Source organism: Diachasma alloeum, unplaced genomic scaffold (assembly GCF_001412515.2).
Source record: "Diachasma alloeum isolate Michigan unplaced genomic scaffold, Dall2.0 Dall_scaffold_00198, whole genome shotgun sequence".
Lineage (NCBI taxonomy): Eukaryota > Metazoa > Arthropoda > Insecta > Hymenoptera > Braconidae > Diachasma > Diachasma alloeum.
In genome coordinates, this window is record NW_021680363.1 from 828,988 (window position 1) to 855,455 (window position 26,468).

The following is a 26,468-nucleotide window of genomic DNA, read 5'->3' on the forward strand; positions in this document are numbered from 1 at the left end:
TATTGAATAAAGAACATCGAACATAAATCGAAAGAAATGGAGCTTTCCCCTGAAAAATATTCGACTGAGGGAAAACTGAATTCAAAGGGAAAATTATTCAATACCATCAATTCACCATTAGTACTCACCCTTTCAAGCCCACATCTCAAATTCAACAGTATTTTTTACCACTGCATCCACAGAGAAATTTTTTCCTGAATTAACAAAAATGCAAATGCCCCAGAAACTAAATTTACTACATTCCGCTTGGCAGACACATTCACGGAAAAAGTTGAGAGACAGACATGAAGGAAGCGAGTCTCATGTGTGTGAAACCACCACCCAGCAACTCTCTGGGTTAAATTTATGGTAATCGTAAAAAGTGTGGCATAATGCGGTGCGATAAAAAGGCCCTGTGTGTCATTTTTTCCTTTAAAAAGAAGCGACTGAATGCGGAGGATTGAAGAGAATCGTTGAACCATGGAGGACTAATGATAAGCTGATAAAACATTTCCAATGGCTTTGGAAGGTTGTAAAGTTCATAGAAAAATGTAGCGAACTTGACAGAAAATTTTATTAAATCTCAATTGAATGTCTATTGAAAATTCTTATAATTTTTGGCTCGGAAAATGTCCAATAGAAACTTTTTCAGAGAGAACATCAGTTGAGCTTCATCTTTGCACACTGAGAGAAACGTTAGATATAAATTACCTAGAAGATCGTGGTAAATTTTACTGTACCAATGGTAATCGTGAAGCGAAATGTAACTCAATATTTTACGATTCGTTCGTAACAACTTTTTCTTTTCAGAAATTTTCTATACACTGGAGAAAAACAAACACGTTGTCTTGTTTGGGCCAACAAAATCGCTAGTTGAAAATTGCCAAAAAAGAATTTGTGTGGTTCGAATTGGAAAGTCTCAAACATGAATAATTGTTTTCGACAGCAACGAAATATTTGGCTCAAGAGGCGGACAATTCACACCAGACAGTGCCATTTCAGGATGAAAATATCTCATATAGAGGAAAATTTATCAACAAATATTTAATCCCTAAGTTACAAAATTGCTATCATATCATTATTATAAACTACTATCCCTTGTTTCGCATAAAACAAAGATTTTTTGGGAGCAACATACGTATGGGAGTATCGAGTAACGAAGGAGTAATGCTAGAAATGACATTTCTTGAGTGTACAGAGAATGAAATTCTTTCTTAAACTACTAAATCTATTTCTGCGACAAAAATTTTTCTTCCGGTGCACTCTCTACATGTTTGGCACAAAAAATCCTTTTTTGATAGTTCTCAAAAAACTATTTTCTTGGCACAAGTAAGACTTGTTTGAGAACTGTTGTTTTTCTCTCAGGGTAGGAATTCCTCGATATAAATTATTCAAGTATTTTTCTACTCTATTATTCTTCCCTTTCATTGAAAATATCAAACGAAAAAACTTGGAAAATTTGAGCCGAGGAATTTTTATGGAAAATATTTCAACAGAACAAGTTCCATAAAACATCAAGAGAATTCGAGTTTTCTATAGAATATTTTTCATTGAACAGTTTCACTTAAAAAATGTGCAGATAAGGTATAAGATTTTTCAATAGAATCGCCCAAAAACTAACAGGAAGGTCGAGAAAAATTTAATAGAATTGTCTGGCAATTTTGTCACATTTTTCTATGAAATTTCTTCGGACGTGAGTCGTAAAAAATAGGTGAATATTTGATGAAGTACCCTGTGAATGGTTTCCTCGAAGCTGTTGGCCTGTCCCCCATTCATCTGAAAATACTTGAGCCTGTCGTAATCCCGGGGATCCACCATAGACCTCAGGATGGTGTGTCCCATATCAGAGCCCAACCCGAGGCCACTCTGCAGTACACTGTCTGGTGTATCCACCTAAAATCAAAGAACACGTGGGTGAGTGCATAATCTCCTACAGTTCTGTAGTTTTTTTTAATGATTTCGAGTGATTGGATCACTGAGTGGAACTTTGGTTCATTCTGAGAAAATTTTCATTGAAAATCAGGGGGGAAAATGTTCTTATTGTGCAACATTTTCCAACAACACATGAATATTCAGTCCTGAATTATGGTGAATTTTGAATTATTTGAGAATTCAAGAATAGATTAACTGGAATTTCTGATTTGTTAATATTTATTGAATAATTGAAGTGGAATTCACAGTTTCCAGTGAATTTTCCGTAGAATTCCAAATTTCCAATGAAGAAATTCCTTAAAATTTCAGTGAAATTAGGATGTATAGTCAAAATTCCCAAAAAGTCTAGCAGAAATTTCAGTCAAAAATATTTAATCTAGTATATAAATCGAGGAATATGATTTGTATATAAAAAGGGCGGAAATTAATGTACTCATTCAACCAAAAAATTTGGTAAATTTCGCACAAAAAAAATTCTTGAACTTCTTTGAATATGTCTCTGATTATTGGTGATCTATCACTGAAATTTTGTGATAGATTCTGAAATCTCCCATTAAAAAAATATATGAAACAAATATATAATATCGGCCAATTCCATACATATTTTTTAAATTTATAAAAAATACATATAAAACGTATATTTTATGTATTTTTTTCTATAAATCGGGCCAATTTAAGATATTTTTAAATATATCTTTCAAAATAAAAAATTTTCCGTGTGGGATCATTCGAAGTCAATTGCAGTCACGAAATCATGTCGCGATCCACTTGCAGTCATTGATTTCATTTCTCCCCGAAATGACTAAAATCACACGGATGAAAAAATTTAATAGAAAAACTTATCGAATTCGTTAAAAAATTCTATTGAATTCCTATTGAACTATTCTATTAGTTTTTGGCCGATTCTACTGAAATGTTCAACAGAAAATATTCAGTAGAAAAAGTCAATAGAATTTCCTCGGCTCAAATTTTTTTCGCTTGATTTTCTTGATGAGAAGAAAAGAAAAATAGAATGAAAAAAACTTAGAAAATTCGAGTCGAGCAAATTCTATAGAAAATATATGAAAAGAATAAGTTATATAGAAAAATCGAATTCTGACTTTTTCTATTGAATGTTTTCTATTGAACATGTCAATAGAAGTAGTCAAAAACTAATAGAAAATTTAAGAGAAATTCAATAGAATTTTCTAACGAATTCGATAGGTTTTTCTATTAAATTTTTTCGTGCGTGCAGCCCTGAAATCACGTGCAGTCGACTTCATTTCGAAATCATGGTGCCACTCAATCAGGGAGTGAGTAGCCCCTCGAACATGTTCCTGAAAATCTGTGACACGTCTCCAAAAAATCAAATTTCTTTCACTCTATGCCGAATTTCGCACTTTTCAATTTCACAATCGCGAATTCCTAATGATTGGGGATAGATCTTTAAAAATTAGGGATGAATCCCTAAAAATCAAAACTATTTGTCCTCTGCTTTGACCAAATGCATTATTTACATCCAGAAGTCAACCCGCCATTAATTATCCCGCTGAAAAATCCCATAAATCATTCAGCACCGACAAAATGAAATTTATTCATTCAAAGAAAGATACGAGATTGAAAGGAAAATCTCCATCTCGTGTCTGCGCCATCTCTATCACCCAGAAATGCGTGTTCCACCGGGGACAGTAATAGCGAGCGGCAAGTGAAACTCAGTTGGGCTCAGTTCTCTCCTTATATTCAGGTTGCCTGAATAATTAAGATGAAATGAAAATGAGAGAGAAAATGTGGGAAGTGGGTGGAAGTAGTTTCTGATGTGGGGAAGAGGAAAATGTAGAATCGAGGAAGGGGATGGGGTGGATATAACTACTCCAGACAAAGCATCAGCCCGAGTATTTGTAAAAGGGGGCGGGGAAATCTGGCTTTCACAAAATTATCAAGAGATACTGAAAGGCAAGGTTACAGGTAAAGACGAGATTCTTTGAAAATTTGCAATTCTAAATTATCCTGAATTTTCGATTAATGAAAAATTCAGCAATATATTTTACTTGAATTTCCCTTATTTGTATTACTATTTATGGGATAATTAAAGTGAATTTTACAGTCTCCATTGATTTATCGGTAAAAGTTTAAATTTTTAATGACGCAATTCCTTAAATTTTCAGTGGAATTATAATGTGATAAAAATTTCCAAGAAGTATACCAGATATTTCAGCGAAAAATATTCAATCTTGTGAATGAAATGAGTAATACGATTTTTACATATAAAGGGCGGAAACTGATGGAATTATTTCATGAAAAAATTTGGAAAATTTCGCACAGAAAAAAATGTTTGATTTCCAGGAATATATCACTGTTGTCTAGGAATCCATCGCCAACTATTGGTGATACCGGACACGGAATAGAAAAATCCTGATCACCAGTGATTTCTATAACTGAAATTTGGTGATAAATTCCTAAAAATGAAGCTGAAAATTAGTAAAGTAGTGAAGTAGTTTCGGATGTGAAGAAGAAGAGAATGTGGAATCGAGTAAGGGGATAGGGTGGATATAACAACTTCAGACAAAGCATCAGCCCGAGTATTTGGAAAAGGGAGCGGGTAAATCTGGCTTTCACAAAATTACCAAGAGACACTGAAGAGTAAGGTTACAGATGAAGGGGAGATACTTTGAGAAATTTCAAGTCACATTCTGTTTGGAGAATGAAACGATAACGGACTTTGAATATTCCGTAAGTTGAAATACATTCGTGAGGGGAGGATTGTTTCACTATCGTCAGTCGTGACTGCTCAATACTGATTAGGATCCGGAGGTTGAAACAGAATTCCAGAATTTATTGGACAATCATTGAAAAAATTCACATGAATTTGGTTTATTGTTTGCTCCGAGAACCGGAGGATTGACATTTTATTCCACCCTTCGTGCGCAGTCCTCTTGATTCAGCATGAACAAACAGAAGAAAGTCAAATATTTCGCTGAACCAATCAGCTGTATCAACAGTTAGAAAGCATCCCGAATGAATAATTCCATCTTCAACCACAGCGAGAAAAAAAATTATTTCTGCGAAATATCCATTCACTTGAGAAAAGTATTTATCTATTTTTTCAATACGAGTCATTTCCAGACAATCCTAATTAGGTTTCAATTATGACAATTATATTGCTCTAAAAGATCACTAAAAAAATCGGCCTGAATCAAACTGAAAAATCGCTTTGAATCAAGTCTGACTCGGAGAGATGCAAACCGGTACATGAGTCTAATTCAAGTTCATTTTTCGACTTGATTCAAGTCGATTGTTCAGCTTGATTCAAGTCAATTTTTCGACCACCTTATCTGTGACTTCCTAGAATCATCTTGAATCAAGCCAAAGAAGCGACTTCAATCAAGTTGAAAAATTGACTTGAATCAATTCAAAAATCGATTTGAATCAAAATGGAAATCGACTTGAATGAAGGCGAAAATCGATTTAAATTAAAACGGAAATCGACTTAAATCAAGCCGAAAAATCAACTTCAATCACGCCAAAAACCGACTTGAATCAGTAAGTTTTTTTTTTGAGTGATTATCATGTTATTAATAACCTGGAGTTAAAAAAATAATAATCATTAGAGGATTTATCCAAAGTCATGTGCAACATGGTCATCTTTTATAAACCAACATGATTGTCATCATTGAAACCTAATCAGAGTCGCCTGGGAATGACTCAAAAGGAGAAATACGACTTGGAAAAAAAAATGTTTTCTCAGTGCAGAAAAATGAAGGAGAACATCTCATCGTGCCCGCATGCCACCCAGAGGTCGATTAATTCTTTCAATTGTTATCTCTGGGCTGATTCACCAGGCAATAGATATCCAATGGCTACACGCTCGTGACAAACGCAATTAAGTACCTGGCGTTACCCATTCTCCACTTTCAGCTCCATTCGTTCATTCGTGTGTGATTTTTTTTACACATTTCTTTTTGCTCTTTTATCTTCAAGAGCCATTTCGTTCTTTTTAACTCTCTACCACCTATCACGCTTTTATCTTGTGATCTTCCGCTTCCTAGTCGGCGTTAAAAACTCGTGGCCACATTCAAACCCCTCCACTCGGTACACGGTGATTCCGATATCGCATCACGCCACTATTCGAACTGCTGGCGTTCCGCACGATTCCGTTCGCATTCACAGGCGACAACGGTGGATGAAGATTTTTTTTCCAGTTGTTTATTTTTTTATTTTTGTCGTTTTGCTGTTCATTGAGAGGTGGTGGATAAAGAGGAAGAAGAAAATGGTGGAACAATTCATGGGGGATCGATCTTTTTTTCGAAATATGCAGGCTTGCTTGATTCTTTATATTTTTGGTATCAATCAATGGATTGAATTCGCTAAAATCGATAAAACACTTGAGTTTTCCCTAAAAACTCATGAATTCCCTAGAATTCTACCTAAAACGTCAAATTTCATAACTATTTTTCCTCTAAATCGTATTCAATGTTGCTCTCATGAAAATTAGTACCAGATTTTCCATGAAAATTCGAAAAATTTCTAACAGTGTACTAATCATCTCCTAAACTGTGTAGTACAGCTAGTTAGCATTTTTTTCAACAGCTGGCGACTATTATAAACATTATCTATGAAAAACATTGTGACAATCTTAACACAAACGTGATTTCTACGGATATACCTTAAATCAGGGAACTGTATTTTTTACTAAAAATTTCCCTCTGCACGGAGAGAAATGTTCAGTAAAAATGACGGAACTCATAATTCACTCACCGATTACGGAATTGACTCTGAAAATTTAAGTGACGGTATCATAATTTTTCACGGGAGGGTCAGATAAAAATTAAGGAACGCTCCGGAAAGATTCCGTAACAGTACCGTAAAATTTCCTACAATCATATTTCGCTCCAGAATTACGGAAAAGATACGCAGTTTTTATTAAATATTTCTCTCCGTGTGAGTTACATCCAATGAATCCAAACTGTAGGAATTGATCACCCAGTCGCGAGAAAACTCGACAGATGAGATAAATTTCGTAAACTCGTTTGACGCGTCAATGTAAAACAAAGTTCAACAATCGCCGTGTAAATGTGCAACAAAGTTCAATTTGACAGACAAATGGCGAATAACCCAGTAGGAACGATCCTCCCATATGAATACATTCCACAGATGCATTACACTTGATGCTGAATGAACAGTGGATATGAAGTAAACTTGTTGCTCTGGGGGTTGCAATTTGTAACATCAGTGCACGTCGGAGACAATGCATTGAATTTGGAGAAGGTTCAGATTCTGCACCTTGGTTCGTGCGGAATTCACCTCCACTTTATGTTTCACTAGAATCTGTTAACGTCAAGTGGAATATCACCTATTGTATGATCCCGTCTTCCTTCGGGATTATGTTATTTCGTCTTCAATGCAATTTGCGAGTTGAAATTATAATGGGACATCGCCACTTCCATATTGATTGAGGAAAACTGCGTAATGTGTTACGTCAGAATTCTGAGTCTGAAGAAGCATATGAATTCAGCAAAACTAACATTTTAGATATATAACCCGTGTTATCCGCATTCATTAAAGTTAATTAGTTTCAAACTAAATAGATCCTCACAATTACCCTTAATATTCCCTGCCTCGAACGATCTTCGTAACTCCAAGCTGCATTCACTTTTTCTCGCTTGATGTTTCCTCTTGGAAACTGTTGGTGTGAGCTACATTCAATACAATCTCAAGAACTTAACTGAGCATAATGTGTAGATTGAAACAGTAAAATCCGGGAGAATAGGATCTCAAGAATGGATTTGGAAACTTGCAACAAACAACAAGAGAGACTTAACGTAGTAACAGAAACCTTCATTCTCGTATAATCAATTTGTGAGGGAGCTCAAAGACTGTGAGTTTTCTATGAGTGGTCTTTAGATACTATCTATAAAATCTCAAACTGTTATTTCCGTTATGGTGAAGTAGCGCGTGTGTACATATACCCGAAGCGTAAACTTCCTGACGATCTCTAAAGGCTGAATTCATCTCTACTTTATATTTCACTAGAATATGTTAACGTCAAGTGGAATATCACCTATTGTATGATCCCGTCTTCCTTCGGGATTATGTTATTTCGTCTTCAATGCAATTTGCGAGTTGAAATTATAATGGGACATCGCCACTTCCATATTGATTGAGGAAAACTGCGTAATGTGTTACGTCAGAATTCTGAGTCTGAAGAAGCATATGAATTCAGCAAAACTAACATTTTAGATATATAACCCGTGTTATCCGCATTCATTAAAGTTAATTAGTTTCAAACTAAATAGATCCTCACAATTACCCTTAATATTCCCTGCCTCGAACGATCTTCGTAACTCCAAGCTGCATTCACTTTTTCTCGCTTGATGTTTCCTCTTGGAAACTGTTGGTGTGAGCTACATTCAATACAATCTCAAGAACTTAACTGAGCATAATGTGTAGATTGAAACAGTAAAATCCGGGAGAATAGGATCTCAAGAATGGATTTGGAAACTTGCAACAAACAACAAGAGAGACTTAACGTCGTAACAGAAACCTTCATTCTCGCATGATGAATTCGCGAAGGAGCTTAGAGGCAGGGTGAGAAACAGACAGTGAGTTTTCTATGAATGGTCCTTAGATACTATCTATAAAATCTCAAACTGTTATTTATGTTATGTTGAAGTAGTGCGATGTGTACATATACCTGAAGCGTAAATTTCCTGACGATCGCTAAAGTCTTAAGTGCAACTTGGCCTGTTGTACCTAGAGATAGGAATGACATGAATGTATATACAGTAACATTGTGTGCGAATGGTTGGGAGTGAGATGAAGGGAGGGAACGCTTGGTTGAAACTTTATCGTAGGGAGCCAGACCAGCTATAATGGTGGAGGGGAGTCTGTCGCCAAAGGGTATTATTCTCGATTTTGTTCGGGTATGCAAAACCCGACTTGAGTACTTCCCGCCTCTTAAGCATAACATCTAGTAATTGTGATTTTAGCTGGATAAATAATAAAAGTTCAGTTTTTGATATTTTTTTCAGGAGGAATGCCCAGAAGAGGCGGAAATTGAAATCCATGATTTGAGATCCAGCTTGCCGATGTTGCGCCAATGTTAGGCCAGGGCTTGATCATGCATTTCATAGTTAGATCCTTGATGATTACTGCCGAGGAATGATTTAAAACTCAAAGTAAGTAGCTTTGGCTAAATTTCGACGCCATGCTTATAGCCAATTTTCGCCCGAGGGTGGGCCAACAATTGGAAATTGATTTGGTGTAAGGTCTTATAGTCATATAAATAATGAAAGCTCAATTTTGAAGATATTTTTGAGCGGGGCTGCTCGGAAGTGATGGAAGTTGAAATCCATGATTGCGATTTGCCTTGCCGATGTTGCGCCGATGTTAGGCCGCGGCTTGATCATGCAGTTGACAACTTGGAATAGCCCGAGATGATCAACCCCGCATAGATTCGCAAATACACCAAGTTGGGTAGCAACCTTGGGCCGCCCATTGCTAATGTCGGCGCAATACTGGCGCAATGTTGGCCCGTCTCCAATCTTCTGCCACCAGTTATTCTATTCAATTCCAACATTAAATATCTCGAAAACTACTCCTGAATGGTGTAGTAATGGTTCCATCCGTACAATGAGCGCCATCAATGTGTTGAGTGTGAAAAGGGTTTAGCCTTATCGAACGTAGCCACACGTAACATAAGTATAGGCTCCGAGCGAGGTTATACGAACACACTGACCGGGTCAAAGTACCCGAGATTATACCCAGTGAGAGGGTAATTGTGGCCTCGGGCATGTGTATGACCCATCTCGTGATGCAATCACGGTCAGGTGAGGGGCTCCCGAAATTGTCGTTTCAATTCTAGGTATTTTGGGGGATCGATAAGTTTCGAGTGTATTATCACGCGGTATCAGGAGGCCCATTTGCGTGATTCATGAAATTGATGTGAAAAAAATTTCAGGGGATTATTGTTCCCTCTGATATGTGAGCAGTAATAACTTCGAGCAAGCGTCAGAGATCAGAGATTGCCATCGACTTCTCAGCTGTTCAGACTTATTCTCCTGTAGCTCATTTGTCTGGTTTCTGATACTCTTAGATTAATTAAGTGGACACTCAAAGCGTATTTTGTCACATCCTATCGCTATAACTCCCTTGTTCTGTATAACAGGAAGCCATTGTTGAACTTCAAAGAACTCTCAGATCCGTCCATTTGACCGGGCCGGAAGCCCACCTTCAACCCTCTCTCTTCTTTCATGTACGACAACTAATGGGAACACTTGTTCCGGTGATCCTTTTTACGTTACTCTTGATGGGCTTAACAGGAATGTCCAAAGAGAAGTACAATGGAGAATTCGAAAAAGTTAACGGGATGAAAATCTATTTCGTTTATGTAAGCCACCGGATAGCGAGTGCATTGGAAAATTTGATGGACTGTACGAAAAGAAGAAATAATTTTATGGGGCTGTGTAATCCTCCACAACTGATACAAAATTCTTTCAGATCAGAACGAATAAAGTGATTTTCCGCAGCCGGTGGCACCCTCCAGTGACCATTAAAATCTCATAAATATTCTAATATCATCGGAACAAGTCTCAGCGCACTCAAGGTCGCACCTGGACAATCTTTCATGCATTAATCTATTTCCATTTTCCTCTAAAAAGTAAAAGTTGATGGATTTCACTTCGTCGAAGAATCAATATTCATTTTTAATCAAGATATGTCAATTCAAACATACCTTTTTCTTTCCATTCATCATGAACTGCATGAATGATGAGCAAAAAAACATTAAGAGGATTCTTCATACGAGAACTGCCAGAAATACTGAAAGGGCTGAGACGTGACTGTTCCACGAGTGTTGGTCCAATGTCGGCCACACGTCGGCTAATGAGGAACGACTCCCTGGCAGTCAAACTCGGCTCAATGTTGGCATTTCAGGTAGATCCACCAATTAATGTCAAAGTCGATCAGTTCTTGGCGGAACGCCAATCCAATATTGCTGAATAGCAAAAATCTTATTACCACTCTCCGATTGCACCACAAATTCCTGATGTCGGCGCAAACTTGGGTCTAGGTTGGCCCTCTCCCAATCGCCTACTTAGGCCAGACAAAAAATACCAGAGATACCAAAAGCTCTGAGACGTGACTGTTCTACAAGCCTTGATCCAATGTCGGCCAAATGTTGGTTAATGAAGAATTGGATCACAGCTGCCTAGCTCGGCCCACTCCCGATTTTCTACCCAGTCCAAACGAACTACCAGAAATCTCGAAAGCTGATACATGGTTGTCCGAAAGAGTTGGTCCAACGTCGGCCGTCCGTCGGCCAATGAAGGACGACTACCTGGCGACCAAGCTTGGCCCAACGTTGGTATTCCAGTTAAATCCACTAGTCAATGTCAGAATAAAACTAATTCCCGCAGAAATATGAGACAAATTCACCCCGAAAGGGCTCTCCCAACAATAACAAATAGTCTCGACGCATGAATTCATCACTGAGTATGATCTCCTTATGATAGTATGATAGTATGAGGATAGTATGAGGAATGACGTTTGCAGAAGTAGTGGAAGCAAGCGAGCGGTGCGCCAATGAATATGAAACAGTCATTAGGGCGCCAATGCGGAATCACTTAGTGTGGTCTCCAAGCGGTGGTGCGTTTGCACGACGATTCCGACTAGAGGACGGTTGGCCTGAATTTGAATGCATTTGCCTGCAGGTGGTTCTCCACCAGAATGAGTTGTATCGAGGAGAAATTGCAGATTTGCTAGCAGTGGAAAGCGTCCACGTGCAAATTAAATGCGGTCAGGTCGAAAATACACACATGAGTTTCTAACCGACGAGATTAAATCATTGGACTGAGCGGACTTTAATAGGTCAATGGACGATACCGATTGTCGATAACGTAGAGCGGCATCAAGGTCATAACCATTGTATGCAATCCTTTGATTCCATGTGTACGAGCGAGCACGGGAGAATGAATCCTGAGAGGTGGAGAGAGGTTATGGACAAACGCTAACCGGTTTTAGTTTATGATGTCAACATGCGCTCGTTAGGTCGGGAAATCTGGTGCCTTCGTAAACATTTACAAGCGAACGGATACTGATGGCCATTGTATAATTGGGTCGAGGGTGGAAAATGTTAAATCTTCTATTTCAGTTGCAAATAATTACAAATAAAGATTTTTATTTGATTCAAAAGAACCATTTTTCTGATGTTTTTTTATTTTCACTGAAATTTCAAGGAATTTTGTTACTGAAAATTCATAATTTTATGGAAAAATCGCTGGGAACTGTTAATTTCAGCTTAATTATACGGGGAAAATTGATGAAAAATCAGGAAAATTTAGAGAAAGTACTCCTTGAATTCCAGATTCCTTCAAAGTTCCTTCGAAATTCCGGAAATTTTAAAGGAACTTCCTGAAAAATCAATAGAATTTGGCAGTGAATATTCATTTTCACTTGAAAATTCATACACATTATGGAATTTCCGTCTTCCTGCCGCTAAAAAAACTCTACTCGGATTTTCAGAGAAACTTGAAATTCCATTGCCTATTTTCCCTTAAATAGAATATAAAGTCTTTTTCCAAAAAATACAGCCAAATTTTTTTAACACTGTAGTGATCAAATTAATAAAAAGTATTTCTCTAGGAAATAATCGTAACTGAAAATATAGAGTCGTCGATGCAACTATTTATCGCGCAGTTTAACGTGAAAAACTCGTGCAATGTGGCGCAGCGGTTATGCAGCCTCTCTCCCTCCCCCCACTGCATCTCGCCGTCGTAGATTCGCTTAACTGCCCCATACGTTTTTCGCGATACAACGTCGGTATGTAAAGCAGTTTGCATGGCTTTTTTCCCTCCTCGGAGTGCTCGTACGTGAGAAATAAACGTGAGGAAGTGAGAAAAAAAATGTGCCATAGGTAGTTTAAATCGAGCAGCTACCCTCAACCGATTGTTCACCCTAAAACTCACAATTTCACACTTTGTCTAGCAGTTTTATTACCAATCTCTCTCCTGCCACTTGTCGTTTTTCCCCCGTATTCTTTATCTGAATGGAAAATATTTTTTTTATTCAAACGAGAAAAACGTTCACGGAGAAATACTTTCCCACAATTTCTACTTCTCCTCGAAGGGAGGTAGTAGAAATGAAAATAAAATGGGGCATCACCCCCATGCGAGTCATGGGGTTAAAAGCCGAGTGTATTTCACGCCTCTCCTGACCCCCTTTCATCCACCACCCTCCAACCCCTCCTAGAACTCCTCGACATTAGCATATAAAGCGAGCACTACGTCTTGTTAACCTCCAGAAACGTTTCTTTCTCACTTGTTTACATTTTTTTTATATTCTCTTTCATCTGCCGTATTTTAAAACTCTGAATCTCGGAATGGAAATTCACGAAAGGAAGATATTTTTATTATTCCGAAACAAAATTCATGGTTATTATGGTGATGATAAATCTTGGGAATTTTCTTGTGCTGTTGGGGAGGCTTGAAGTTGAGGGTATTAATCCTCTCCTCCAGCTTTTGAAGTTTTCGGTGCTCCAGTTCTTTTTTGCTTCCGAATGGAAGCTTTGTAATCGTTCAAATTCAAATTTTAGATTTTTCGTGTTATCTGAACGCATTTCTCATCACTTGACCGATTTTTACGACAACGTTAAAAGTCTAAAAATTGATACATCACGGAAAAAAAAAATACTTGACTTGAGTCAAGTATAATATACTTTACTCAATACTATTTTACTTTAAGTAATAAATGGATTATGCATTGTGAATCGTGAAAAAGGAAGACTAAACAGTGTACCCAACAGTTCGACTGAAATTATTATTGGAGAAATCGATCACTTAAATTCGTAGTTGGATTAAATATCAAGACTAATTATCGTTGTTGTCTGAATCATTAATATCGTACCACAATCGGAGATTAAAGTGCTCATTATCCCGGATTTTGGGATAGTGAAATATTCCATCGAGCTTATTTGCAATCGATTTTTGATGTTCAGTTCACAAGATTCGCACGAAATGGCAGGGGAAATGTTTGAATATTCCCTTCTTAATAGTGGCTTGACGAAATTAGTTTGACCTGGTTTCGAATATTGATCGGCCGATAAAAGGCTGAGCATTGGCCCATGATGACTCCTTTAAGAACCTACTAAGAATATACTATACATCGTATAGTACTCGCTGAAGAAAATGGTGTCTCGAGTAGAGACACTTTCATCTGATGAAAAGTAGTTTTTCTCAGAATAATATTCACAGTTTTTATGTCTTTCTACTTCCGTAATGATACTATATTTACATCCATTTGACGCCCCCCCCCGGTGATGATAAACCAAATACAAAACAGAGAGAAAAATAAAAAAAAAGAAAACAATTTGTACACTTTGTCAAGTTGAAAAAAAAATACAAGAAGAATCATAGCACTTGCATTAAAAAAAATCAATTGAATTTCTATTGAAAGTCTATAAGTCCATTGGAGTTCTGTGAACATTCTATAAAATAATTATATTGTTTTTTGCGTCATTTCTATTGAAGATTATGCAACTTTATCATATCACACTTTTAAAAAGACCCTCAAATAGACCCTAAAAATCTGTTAATCCACCCTTTCAGTCTCGCCTCTCCCCCACTCCATCTCGAACTACAATGGAATGAAAAAAAACACCCGAGAGAAATAAAGCCGAGATACACATACTGCCCCACCACCGCCCCGTTAAAACCAAACGAACGTTAAAAATCGAATTTCCACGGTAGAAAGTACCTTCTCACAGCTAGAATAGAGTAGAAGAGAGCTTTACGTTGGGTTGTGGCACAGACGGTGGTTTGGTACCAACTAGAATTGAATTATACCAATATATAGTATAGTACCATGAATTACACTGAGCGGCTCTCACTGGCTAGTGGTTAGCGAAGCCCTGATGGAGACCCCCCGAGTACCAGAGTGAGAGTTTCCAAGCAAAAGTGGATTTTGGTATGATGGATCCAATGAGAAGGCATCATATTCCCCAACTCCCTGTAGCATTCCATCACCTATCAGTTGAATTTTCACCACTGGTGAGTGGAACAGGTCGAGACATCTAAAATGGATAATGTGAATTGGTCAGCAACGATGATATCCAGACGCTCCAAAGGCGCCAAAAAGCCCAGCATCAGCCGTTTGACATGCGCCAGACGTCCCTTTGATCATATCTACAAAGTTCGGAGGTTTTTGCAACCACTTTGACGTTGCATATTCACAATGTAAAGCCTCAATATGATCCCCGGAGGTGAAACGACAGGCGTGCACCAATGGATATGTGTATTGCAAGTATATTGGACTCACAATAGACACATGGAATATACCTTGCAGCGAGCCTCGGCATCATGTACTGAGAGTAACATAGTCATATTTGTCGGTATCACATGTGGCCTGTGGGCTATGTTACGAAATTTCGGGCAATGTGGAACCTGTGGACCGCAACAGTACACTCCACCTGTCAGCCTTTTTGGGTGACTCGAGTATTGTGAATTCAGAGAGAATTTTCCATAGGTGATACGGCGTGTGGTGGTTGTTTCGAGAGGACAGTGATCCAAAATTTTTTGAAAAGTAGTGTCTACACTGTTGGAAATTTTTTGAAATTTCATTGAAGATATTATAGTAAATCTCATGAGGGTGACATTGAATCAGCTTTAGGGAAAAACTGGTTATGACATTTCAAGTTTTAAGTAGAATTCACGGAAATTCATGAGTTTTTAGTGGAAGTGAGATGGAAATTTCATAACTTGATTGATTTTTCAGGGGAACAGGAATGTTCAGATACAAAATGACATGAATTTTCAATTTTTTCCTGAATTTTCCTGATTTTTCTGAATTTTTACAGAATAGTTGAACTGAAAAATCAAGTATTTTATTGATTTCCAGATCATTTGAACAGAAAATCAATGGAATATTTAATTTTTCAATGACAAGGCCACAAAAAAATTCTAAGAGAATTAGAATTTAGAGAGAAAAAATTACAATAAAAATAGTTCCACTGAAATTTCAAAGAATTTCAAAGAATTCTACGTTGGAAAGTGAAAATGTTATGGAAAAATCAGTGAAAACTGTAATTTCACATGTCAATTATCATATTCTTTTTTCAAAAAATTAGAAAACTTCTTCGTGACACAAGTAATTGTTTTTCTCTGCGAAAGGATTAGTGTCATTTCAATGAGGGCCTCCGAGATTACTAAAGCATTGTAATAAAAGTTTTGATCCACATCTAATCGATCCATAATGTCTAAATTTGGTGCGGGTCAATTAATTGCAAAAAAAGTAATAGCAGATCTCCCAAGTTTCCATTACCCCAATTACCGTAATGACCGGATACATGATCCATGTATCATCCACACAGATCGCCCATGAAATTGATTCCATAATGACCTCGTTAATTACGAATTTGTAAACAGATGAAAATAATTCAATGGACGTCCAGCTGTTACCCAGCGTCGAGTTGAATTCAACGTTAGGGACACGGATTATAAGCGTCGAAGTCGACAATATGTGTCCAATCGACTTTACGGATATCCATGTCTCTGCGCCAATAGACTCAATATATTCCATCGACTGAGCGTAAAACACTCGGTGCTACTATTAACGATATCCATCGTCGTACGATGGTTGCATCTACCCACGTAGACCTCACCTCCGTATAAACCATTTCCCGGGGCTATTTCATAATAACATTGATAATAGAGTAATATAATATTTCTGTCATATTCAGTTTAATTGCAATGAAGAGAAATCAAAACATTATTGGCATAAAATCAAAGCATGCATTTATGTATGCGGAAGTATTGAAAGTTTCTTTCTCAATGAGTAGAATGTTTAGGTGACGCCTGGTAATAATTGCACCGATAAGACTTTCAAATGATTTTTAGGATCAAATTGTACGGCTCATAAAGCTCACAAGGGTGGAATAATATGAGGGTCAGAAAGGGCATGAGAATCAGAAGTCAGTGAGCTTTTATGGAGGTCATGTGGAAGGCATTTGATGGCCATATGGAGGTCTTATGAGGGTTGTATAACGGTCATTTAGGTCGTGAGGGTCTAATGAGGGTCATAAAGTTCATATGAGGGTCATATTAAGGTCATATAAGAGTCATAAAAGGTCCTCTGAAAGTCGTTAAGGTCGTATAATGTTCATATAAGGGTCATATAAAGGTCATATGAAGTTCATATGAGCGTTACTTGAAAGTCACGTGAGGGTTATATGAAGATCATATAAGGTTCATATGAGGCTCATTTGCAGTTCATATGAAGGTCAGTAAGGGTCATATGAAGGTCAAATGCAATTCACAAGAAGTCATACAATGCTCAACTTTTTTTTAGAAATCATCACATGAGAATTATAAACATAAACATTGAAAAAATTAATTACCAAATTAAAAAATTCAATTTGACAATTAGGAACATTCTACTTTGATATATCATATGAGTTGCTTGTCACCTCTATAAACGTACCTATTCGTCAACTTTTCGGGATAGAAGGACAAAAAGTTGTCCCTCAGAATTCATGGAATTATCAGTCCGAGGGACGGAAGAGAGAATAAAGTAATGAATCATGACACATATAAGAAGCTGAGACACTCACCCTCTGTGGCACTCCCATTCTCGCACGCCCGTGCCTCGGTGAACCCTGTGACTGACCCTGCTTCTCTTTTCTGTGTGTCTTCAGTCCCCTCAGCAGTCGTGAGAACGTAGTTTTCTTTTTACTCGTATTCTGTCCTTGCTCTGAAATGATTCAGAATGGAAATTTTGTTAATTAAATATTGTCTCTGTTATACTCACTGAGTAATGAGAAGTCGGTTTATTTTAAAGAAGCATTAGTGCCACTCAGAATGGAGAAAAATGTCTGGGTTATCTCATTTGAATAAATTGAAGAGTTTGGATTTTTTTTCTTCTGAGAGATAAGCAGATTGGGGGTAATGAATTATGCACGAGAGAGTCATGGCAGCAATGAAATTTCAATGGAAAAATGTTCACTAATTCATTCAAAAAATGGCACTATTTCATCTTTGGTGAGTTCACGTGCTATTCGTTCCTGTTTCTTTCCGCTCCAATTGCCGATTTTTTAATATCTTTTGAATAATACAGCCTCGAAGTTCAATGAAGCAAGATGAAGAATGCTTTATTCACATTAGAGACAACCAAGATGTCATACCGGATATTACCAAACATTTGAACATACGAAAGTGATGGTATTGCCAAAAAAAAATTGATCAAAGACGAAATTTTGAAATTCCGAAACAGAAATATTGACATTTGATCATAGCATACAATTGCGATTGTAAATACAGGTGTTTCGGGGGAGTACCAATGAATAATAAATGAGACTCATGACTTTATAAACGAGGAAAAATTGGTCTCTGATGCAATGTTTGAAAAATCCTCGAAAAGGAGGTTTCGTTCATTGGAATTGAATAATTCACAGAGTTCATGATGTTAATTTGGGGATTTGTTATATTCTGCAGTGTAATAGTAGACGCAGCCCATGAGGTAAGCCTGCACTAAATGATAACTACACTGAGAGAAAAACAAACACGTTGTCAAACAAGTCTTGTTTCGGCCAACAAAATCGCTAGTTAAAAAGTGCCAAAAAAGAATTTGTTTGGTTCGAATTTGAAAGTCTTAAACATGAATAATTGTTCTGCCTTCGACAGCAACAAGATATTTGGCTCAAGAAGCGGATAATTCACACCAGACGGTGCCTTTTCAGAATAAAAATATCTCATATAGAGGAAAATTTATCAAGAAATATTTTATCCCTAAGTTACAAGATTGCTATCATATCATTATTATTGTTTCATTTATGGGTTCATTTCTTGTCGGTAGTTATTAGACAGCCGAAATGAAAAACTACTATCCCTTATTGTGCATAAAACAAATATTTTTCGGGAGCAAAATAGGTATGGGATTATCGAATAATGAAGGAGTAATGCTAGAAATAACATTTCTTGCGTGTACAGAAAATGCAATTTTTTTTTAACTACTAAATCTATTTTAGCGACAAAAATTTTTCATTCCGGCGCACTCTCTGCATGTTTGCCACAAAAAATCCTTTTTTGATAATGTTCAAAAAACTATTTTCTTGGCACAAGTAAGACTTGTTTGAGAACTTTGTCGTTTCTCTCTCAGTGTAGTTGACACCCTCATGAATTTCGATGATTGCAGATTCATAAACGAATGACCCCGGACGAAAGACTTCGCGCCTTCCAGACGCTCGAGGAAAATGGTAGGTGTTGGGAGAAACTGATCAGAAAACAATCAACTTTTGGATGCTATTTTTGCAGTGCAAAAGTACGAGATTGTCCCAATCCATTGGCCAAGACTCCAGAGGAGGGTAGCAGAACCTGGGATTGGAGTCCACATGAAGGCGTTCGGAGAAGACATCGAACTGTGGCTGTCACCTACGGATGGAATTCTCGTGGGATACGACACTCCCGTATATTCTCTTGAGCAGAGAGCTTCCGGTCCTTATTTCTCAAAATACTTCAATGTCAATATTTTTCACATCTTCCTATTAGAAATAATTGAAACATGTTCTTCAGCATCTGCATAATATCATTACAGGTGATAAAAATGCTGGAACACTATGAAGATCTGAAGAAGGCTGCAGTCGTCGTTGTGAGCCGAACGGGAAGGGATACTCGAAGAATCGTGAGTTCTACAATACACTTTGTCATTCATAATTCAGTAGCGAAGCGGTAAAATGGTTCAAGTCGATTTTGACTATTGGTCAGTTTTCAAGGAGTATCTCGGAACCTAAGACAGATAGCGAAATTTTTGTCAAAAACTTTTTTTAGAGCATATCGAGAGCCACAAAAAAGGTAATTACGAAAGTTTCGCTATCTCCTCTAGATTCAGAGATATTCCTCGACCATTCCACTAAAGTTTTGTACAGCACGAAATGGTGATTATCAGTTGACATGGGACTTGCAATCTTGCAATCTTTCTCATTTAGATTGGAACAGTTGGATCGAACAATTTGGTCATCACACCAATTCCTGAGCGCCTGGTTGAGGAAGTCAGAAGGCAACGGCGATCTGTTGACAAAATTTCCGAGGCCGAACAAGACGATCATCATTATCATATCGTTTATAAAAGGTCGTCAGCAATCGGAAAAGTTCAATATCTGGAAGCACGTACGTTCTATAATCTTCCTTACTGCATCCTGATTAATCTATTGCTGAGTTCACACTATATTAACTCAAACTATCTACACTTGTCTGAACTATCTGACTCATTTTAGCAGTGGCAGCTACACCTCCAGTACAACCACCTCCAATTCCTGATATTATATATCCTGAGGTCTTAGTCGTTGTGACTAACGATCTCTATAAGAAACTGGGTGGGACTATTCACGATGCAGTTGCTTATATCATAGCATTCTGGAACGGAGTTGATTTGAAATACAGAAGCTTGGAGAATCCCAAATACAGACTCAATATAGCAGGAATTGTTCTCTGTCAGGTTGGTTATATTCACATTCCAACTAGTTACAGCAAAACCTCTCGTTTCTTATGTGGATGCGTCACAGTTGAAAAAATATAAGAATCCAGAGGAGGAGAAATATGAAGTGTTGTTGAATTGGTAGATAGATCGTCATTATACAGAAATTGTCATTAAATTGATCCAGGACGATGAAGCCCTCACATACATAGCACAGAATAAAGCCACAGATAACGCTCTGATCGCGGATGACACATTGTTCGCAAGTGCTGATTATTGGCTTGCGCATAAGCATCCCATCCCATATGAAAGCTATGATGTACTCGTCACAATGACCTCGTAAGATCTAATTTCACACTCTATTCGTCATTACTCATTAAAATTCCGTAGGAAAGCGGTAAAACGATTCACGTCGACTCAGCTCTTGACGGAGTTTTCGCTGAATATTTTCTAATCCAAGGGAGATGAGAAAATTTTTGTGAATACCTATTTTGTAGCTCTCAATTCGCTCTACAGAAGAATTTATGATGAAAATTTTGCTATCTGTCTTGGATTTCGATTTATCTACGGGAAACTGACCAATAGTTGCAATCGCCTTGAACCGGTTCACCGCTTCGTTATTGAATTTAATATTCGATATCTCATTGCTTGGATTATTTCAATATGCAGGCATGATATGTGTCGATACGATAAGGGGACCAATTTCTGCAGATCTGGCATTGAGGGTGAGTTCACAGAATCTAAATGACAGAGTTGATTATCGTCTCTTATAACGGAATCGTTTGCATTCGGTTGATGATCGTTGCAGGTCTCGCGTGGAGTGGAGGAGCGTGCAATATGAGGAAAGTCTATCGAGCATCAATTACTAAAGTGTCGCTTGTTAGAGATATGGGTGGATTCGATGGCACTCACTCAGCTGCACACGAACTTGGTCATTTGTGAGTGCCCTTGAACTGTTTCTCGTCATGGAGATCTTCCCTTTTCATTGATGATTCTGTCTGATATACTATTGCAGATTAGGTGCCAAACATGATGGACTGGATAATACAGAATGTTCCATGGAGAGTGGACACATTATGAATCCTACCATTGCACTGAACAGAGTTCCAGACTGGTCAAGCTGCACTCTGAAGGATTTCCAGGCATTCCTCAAGTAAGATTAACACAATTGGTGCATCTTCATTTTAAGCTCTAATGAATAAACTCTAATCAAGCTTTCATTTGAACAGCCAACATCCAGTTTGTCTCTACAACAATCCAATTCAGAAGAAGGTTTTGCCGAGGTATCTTCCTGGAAAGGTCATGGATGCAGACGAACAGTGCAAGAGGTTTATCGGGACTAAGGCCTGCATTATAGACTACAGAATATGTGGGAGATTGGGTTGTGTCATTAAAGGAGATGACCGGTTCTGCAGGCAAATATTAGGCGGTGCTGCTGATGGCACGAACTGTGGACCTGGCATGATGTGTCTACATGGACGATGTCTTAATGAAGCAACCTATTCAGAATTTTAGCATCCGTATTATGGATTTCTATAAACTTTCATGATCATAAATTCATTTGAGCATGACAAAACGATAGCTTTTTTAAAATTAGGCGTGTGACTGCGATTACGAAGAAATTCTTCCTGAATTTCCATTCGTTTACGGCATCCTTTTCGATTCAGGTAATCCCATCCCATCATGAGATTACCTGAATCATCCATCAAGATTTACTCCTGCATCGTTGAACCATAAGACCCAAAATGAACCGCCAGAGTGAATTCAGCAGGTGGAATGTCGATATCATCAATCTCATAAATAATCGAATAAATTGGGGTTACCCACGACATCACTATCCATTAACGGATAATAGCAGTCGCCGTTAGTCTACCCTGCGGACTGACCCGTCACTATAGTGTATTACCGTTTCATGCATCCGTTTATTAGCAGCGACAATACCGTTGTACCCTAATTAGCGGGAGCTTCGTACACAACAGTGTAAGAGAGAAGGGTAAAATGGAATCCAACGCATGAGTGCAGATCACGTTCACAGCTTCATATATACAGCTCGCGGGTGAATTAACATATTCACACGTTACGTAATTCGGATGCTACAATTCTATTATCGCCCAGGTATGAGGATATTCGATCTTCTATTTCGTTTTTTTTTCGTTGAAAAGTTGATTCTATGAATCGTGGATTGGTTGTATTCATTTCAGTCATGATGTAGAAAAATAAATGGGGTATTTGGAAAAATAAATGGGGCGTTATGAGTTTGAAAGGAGAAAGCATCCCAGGAGTATCGACTAGTGGACGCACTGATATAAATCATTCGGAGATATAAAACCCCAAGGGATAATATCTGTTTACTACTTGCAGCTCGTTTTTCCTCGTTACATGGAGGCCTTTTTATGACAAACCATAAACAGATTAATTCATCGCGTGGCTGATGAAAAAAGGACGCCGTCTACAACCACTAAACAACGCAGATATCACAGAACACATCTGCCTTCAACGTAAGTGTTTAATGTTCATACGGATTATTACCTTTGTGTGCACAAAATACGACTCTCTCATTTTTTTTTCATGACTCGTATATGTAATAAGAGAAAAACTGACACTCTCGTACACATGTGCATTTAAACACACGGTTGCAGCGCTGGAGATGTTATCTCAGAGTATGAGAGATATCGCATTGAAACGAGTTGTTGGGAGCTCGTCAGATGGGTTTACGCATACGATATANAGAAAAGGGAAAGGGGGGGGGGGGGGAATATAGGGAAATGAGGAGAAGGAGCGAGCGAGGCCCGTCCCGTTGTTGACGTGACGAGTTATCGGGTCGGTGAGGTCATTCTTCGGAGGAGGCACGCGATCTTTGTATGCAAACACGCATGGCTGAATAAATTCGAGAATTTAATTATTGGACTGTGTGAATGAATTTTGAGGGATAATTGAGGGGCATTCTGGGGTGTGTGGTGGAAGGTGCCGGAATCAATTTTCATTTTTAACTTTGAATGGAAGGATCTCAATTTTTTGCCTAGGATAAAGAACCTCTGAAAAATAAAAACAAATCAGTAACGAAGTGGTCAAGCGGCTGAAGTTAATTCAATCTCCACAAATATTTCTGAATTTAAGGGAGATGATGAAATTTTCATAATAACCTTTTTTGTAGAGCGAATTGAATACTACTAAAAAGGTTATGAGAAAAATTTTGCTATCTCCCTTAGATTTCGAGATATTCATTGAAAACTGGCCAATATCTGAAATCGACTTAAACCGTTTGATCACTTCGCTAATGAAATATGTTGTAAAAAAACTGCGCCAAGGAAAAGTTTCGTTTGGTTTCTATTGGAAAGTTGGAATTTTTTTTTAAACACGAAGGAATGAAAAAAATCCAAGTCAGAAATCAGAATAATAAGATGTCTATGAGAAAAATGTTTCTAAAGACAAGGGACAGAAGAAACATCGTCCTCGTCTACCATCTATTCCCCGACCAATTTTTCGGCATTTTTCCCATAGTTTTTACGACAGTAATTTTAATAGCAGGATGCATTCCACAGCGGCGCGAGAGATAGAAGATGAAAAACGTCCCGAAAGTGGCGACCGAAAAAAAAATGAAAGTGAGCGAGCGCCCGGGAAGAATACAGAGGACTCTCCAGGGACGTTCGGAATTTTCGTTCGCGTAATATCGAAAATATATTGGCTGGCTGTAACCACAAGTCATGTTCAATCGAATGAATCGTAGGGGAAAAAAATAAACTTGCTTTTCAGTTCGTCGAATGCGCAGAGGCCTCGATATCCGGGAAGAATATATGGCACGGGCGATGCCAGACAACGAATTCAAGGGTACGCCGCATCACCGGAGTGAGAGAGAGAGAAAAATAACAGCCAACGAAATTGTTTTAGGTATGAGAATTCGAGGAAAATGAGAAAAGTTTGAAATTAAGATGTACGATTTTTCGACTGAATCCGATTTCCAAGGGTAATGTATGATTTATTGAGCGAAAGAAACCAGCAAAATTAGAAAAACTATTCACCGGAGGAAAGAGACGGAGATTTTTTCCCCCGATAATAAAAAAAAATCAATTAAAATTATCGGGAAAACTTGCCGAACGAAATGAAGTTCAGAAGTTCAATAATTGGAGTGAAAAGCCATGAGAATTGTGAAATTCTCTCGGATCCCTGAAACGGTTTAATGTGCCTCGCAACATGTTTCAGCGGAAAAAACGGTGTTCCCCTAAAACCGTCAATGAGAATGCAGCGAAGTATCAAAAAAAATAATCTGGGAAGTGCATGAACGGATAAAAACGGCATTTTTACACTGAATTAGATTTGCAAGGGTAATTCGTGATTAATTCACTGAAAGAAATAAGCAAAATTAAAAGAACTATTCCCCAGAGCAAGAGGAAATTTTTTCACCCGTGTATTTTCCCTGTGGGAATCTCGGCCAATAGGAGGGCCGCATTTGATGTCACGTGATACAACACGGAGAGAAATATTCAATAAAAATTACCAGAAAAAAGACGTAAAAATTACGTTTCGAAACGTAATCTGGGAGCGACGTAAAATTCAATAAAAAGTGTCAATTGTCACGTAAATTTTACGATCTGTTCCGTAAAAATTACTCATTCGTCCGACGCCTCACGGCTAGCCATGAGTCACCGTGAGGAGGAAATTTTAACAACACGTTCCGTAATTTTTCCGGAACTTTTCGTAAAAATCCTTAAACATCCAAGAATTTTCATGTTCTGAGGCATAATAAGTCTTGAAGTTTCTGTTCGATTTTAAAACTTCCAGAAAAATTACGTGACTTTTTCGTATGTTTTCGGTGACAGACCCGAAAATTTACTGAACGCTTCAGATTTATTCTCTTATATTCCTATAGAAATTCACTGAAAACGATTCTCGCTTGCGGATTACGTGAAATGTTCCGTAATTTTTCTTGAATATTTCTCTCCGTGAACCTTCACGGTTTTATATCTGTAAAATTTAGTAAAACCCCGGCACGTTGCTAAGGGAGAATAAACAAAATAATTGAAATGCGAAAGTGTAGGTTGTACCACATTGACATCAAATGCTGCCCTCCAGTGACCAAAATTCCGATGGAGGAAATACTCCAAATACCCCTCGAGCTTCAAAATGCATCGAGTATTTCTCTCAACCTTCCCTGCAAAAATTGAAAATTTCGGATTCGGCGAATGCAATGCTTCCATTCGGCCGCAAAAAAATCAATTAAAACTGTCGGCGAAGTTGTCCGGACGTAATGAACTTCAAAACTTCAATGATCGAAGTAAATAGTTATTTTCATCACAAGGTCCACAAAGTATTTTCTGACGAATGTGGCTTTGTAGGCCGAGCCGAAGGCGAGAATCGCGGTTTACCGGGCCTTCTCACGAAAATGAGAATTGCGGAATTCTCCCCAACCCATGAAACAGTTTCACACGCCTCGCAACATGTTTCATCATAAAAAACGTACTCCCCTAAAACCTTCAATAAGAATTCAACGCAGTATCAAAAAGAATAAGTGATATGCATGAACGGATAAAAGCGGCAATGCAGCACCACCAAAGCATATACGGCGCCAAACTTTGTTACATAACCAGCCAACACCATCTACGATATTTTCCCACCCCCATCAATTTCGAACCACGCTGGTGTACGTCTGCACATGTATCGGTCCGATGTTTTTACTCTCGCTTCGATACGCCTCCTCTTGTGATATTTTTTTTCCCCAACCTTTTAACGTTTTTCCTTTCTCATCCTCTGGCTTGTTTGCCGCGACAGCTTTTTCTTGCCACAACCACGTTTATATACACCGTTGCGACAGAAAATGCGAAAAATTATCCAATTTCAGGTATTCGAGCTCCGGCTTCCAGTTTTTTTTCCTTTTCCTTCTTGTTTCTCCTAAAATGCATCCACGAGCGGGAAGAAGTATTTTTTTATTCTCCTATTGCTCTCAGCAAAATTACTATCCATGTTTTCCACTCGCTCCCTATATTAGAGGAGAAAAAAGTTCATTTGAATTGAGTTATTCGAGGCTCTCTGCTTTTCCCAGTAATTTAGGTTTATGAGATGAATTTTCTCATTTGTTCCGAGAATTTTTGCGCTTATTCCGGAGTGAATCGCACAATTATCGGAGA

The 26,468-nt window shown here is 37.9% G+C and overlaps 1 protein-coding gene across 1 annotated transcript in view; it reads right to left on the reverse strand.

Moving 5' to 3' along the window:
- The window catches only part of LOC107048862 (SAM and SH3 domain-containing protein 1), a 233,541-nt gene that overhangs the window by 21,265 nt on the left and 185,808 nt on the right, over window positions 1–26,468 (reverse strand). Inside the window, exons 5-6 of the mRNA XM_015272292.1 lie at window positions 17,489–17,628; window positions 1,711–1,872 (exon numbers count right to left, since the gene is read on the reverse strand). Coding sequence (XP_015127778.1) covers window positions 1,711–1,872; window positions 17,489–17,628 — 302 coding nt within the window. The remainder of the gene's footprint in view (window positions 1–1,710; window positions 1,873–17,488; window positions 17,629–26,468) is intronic.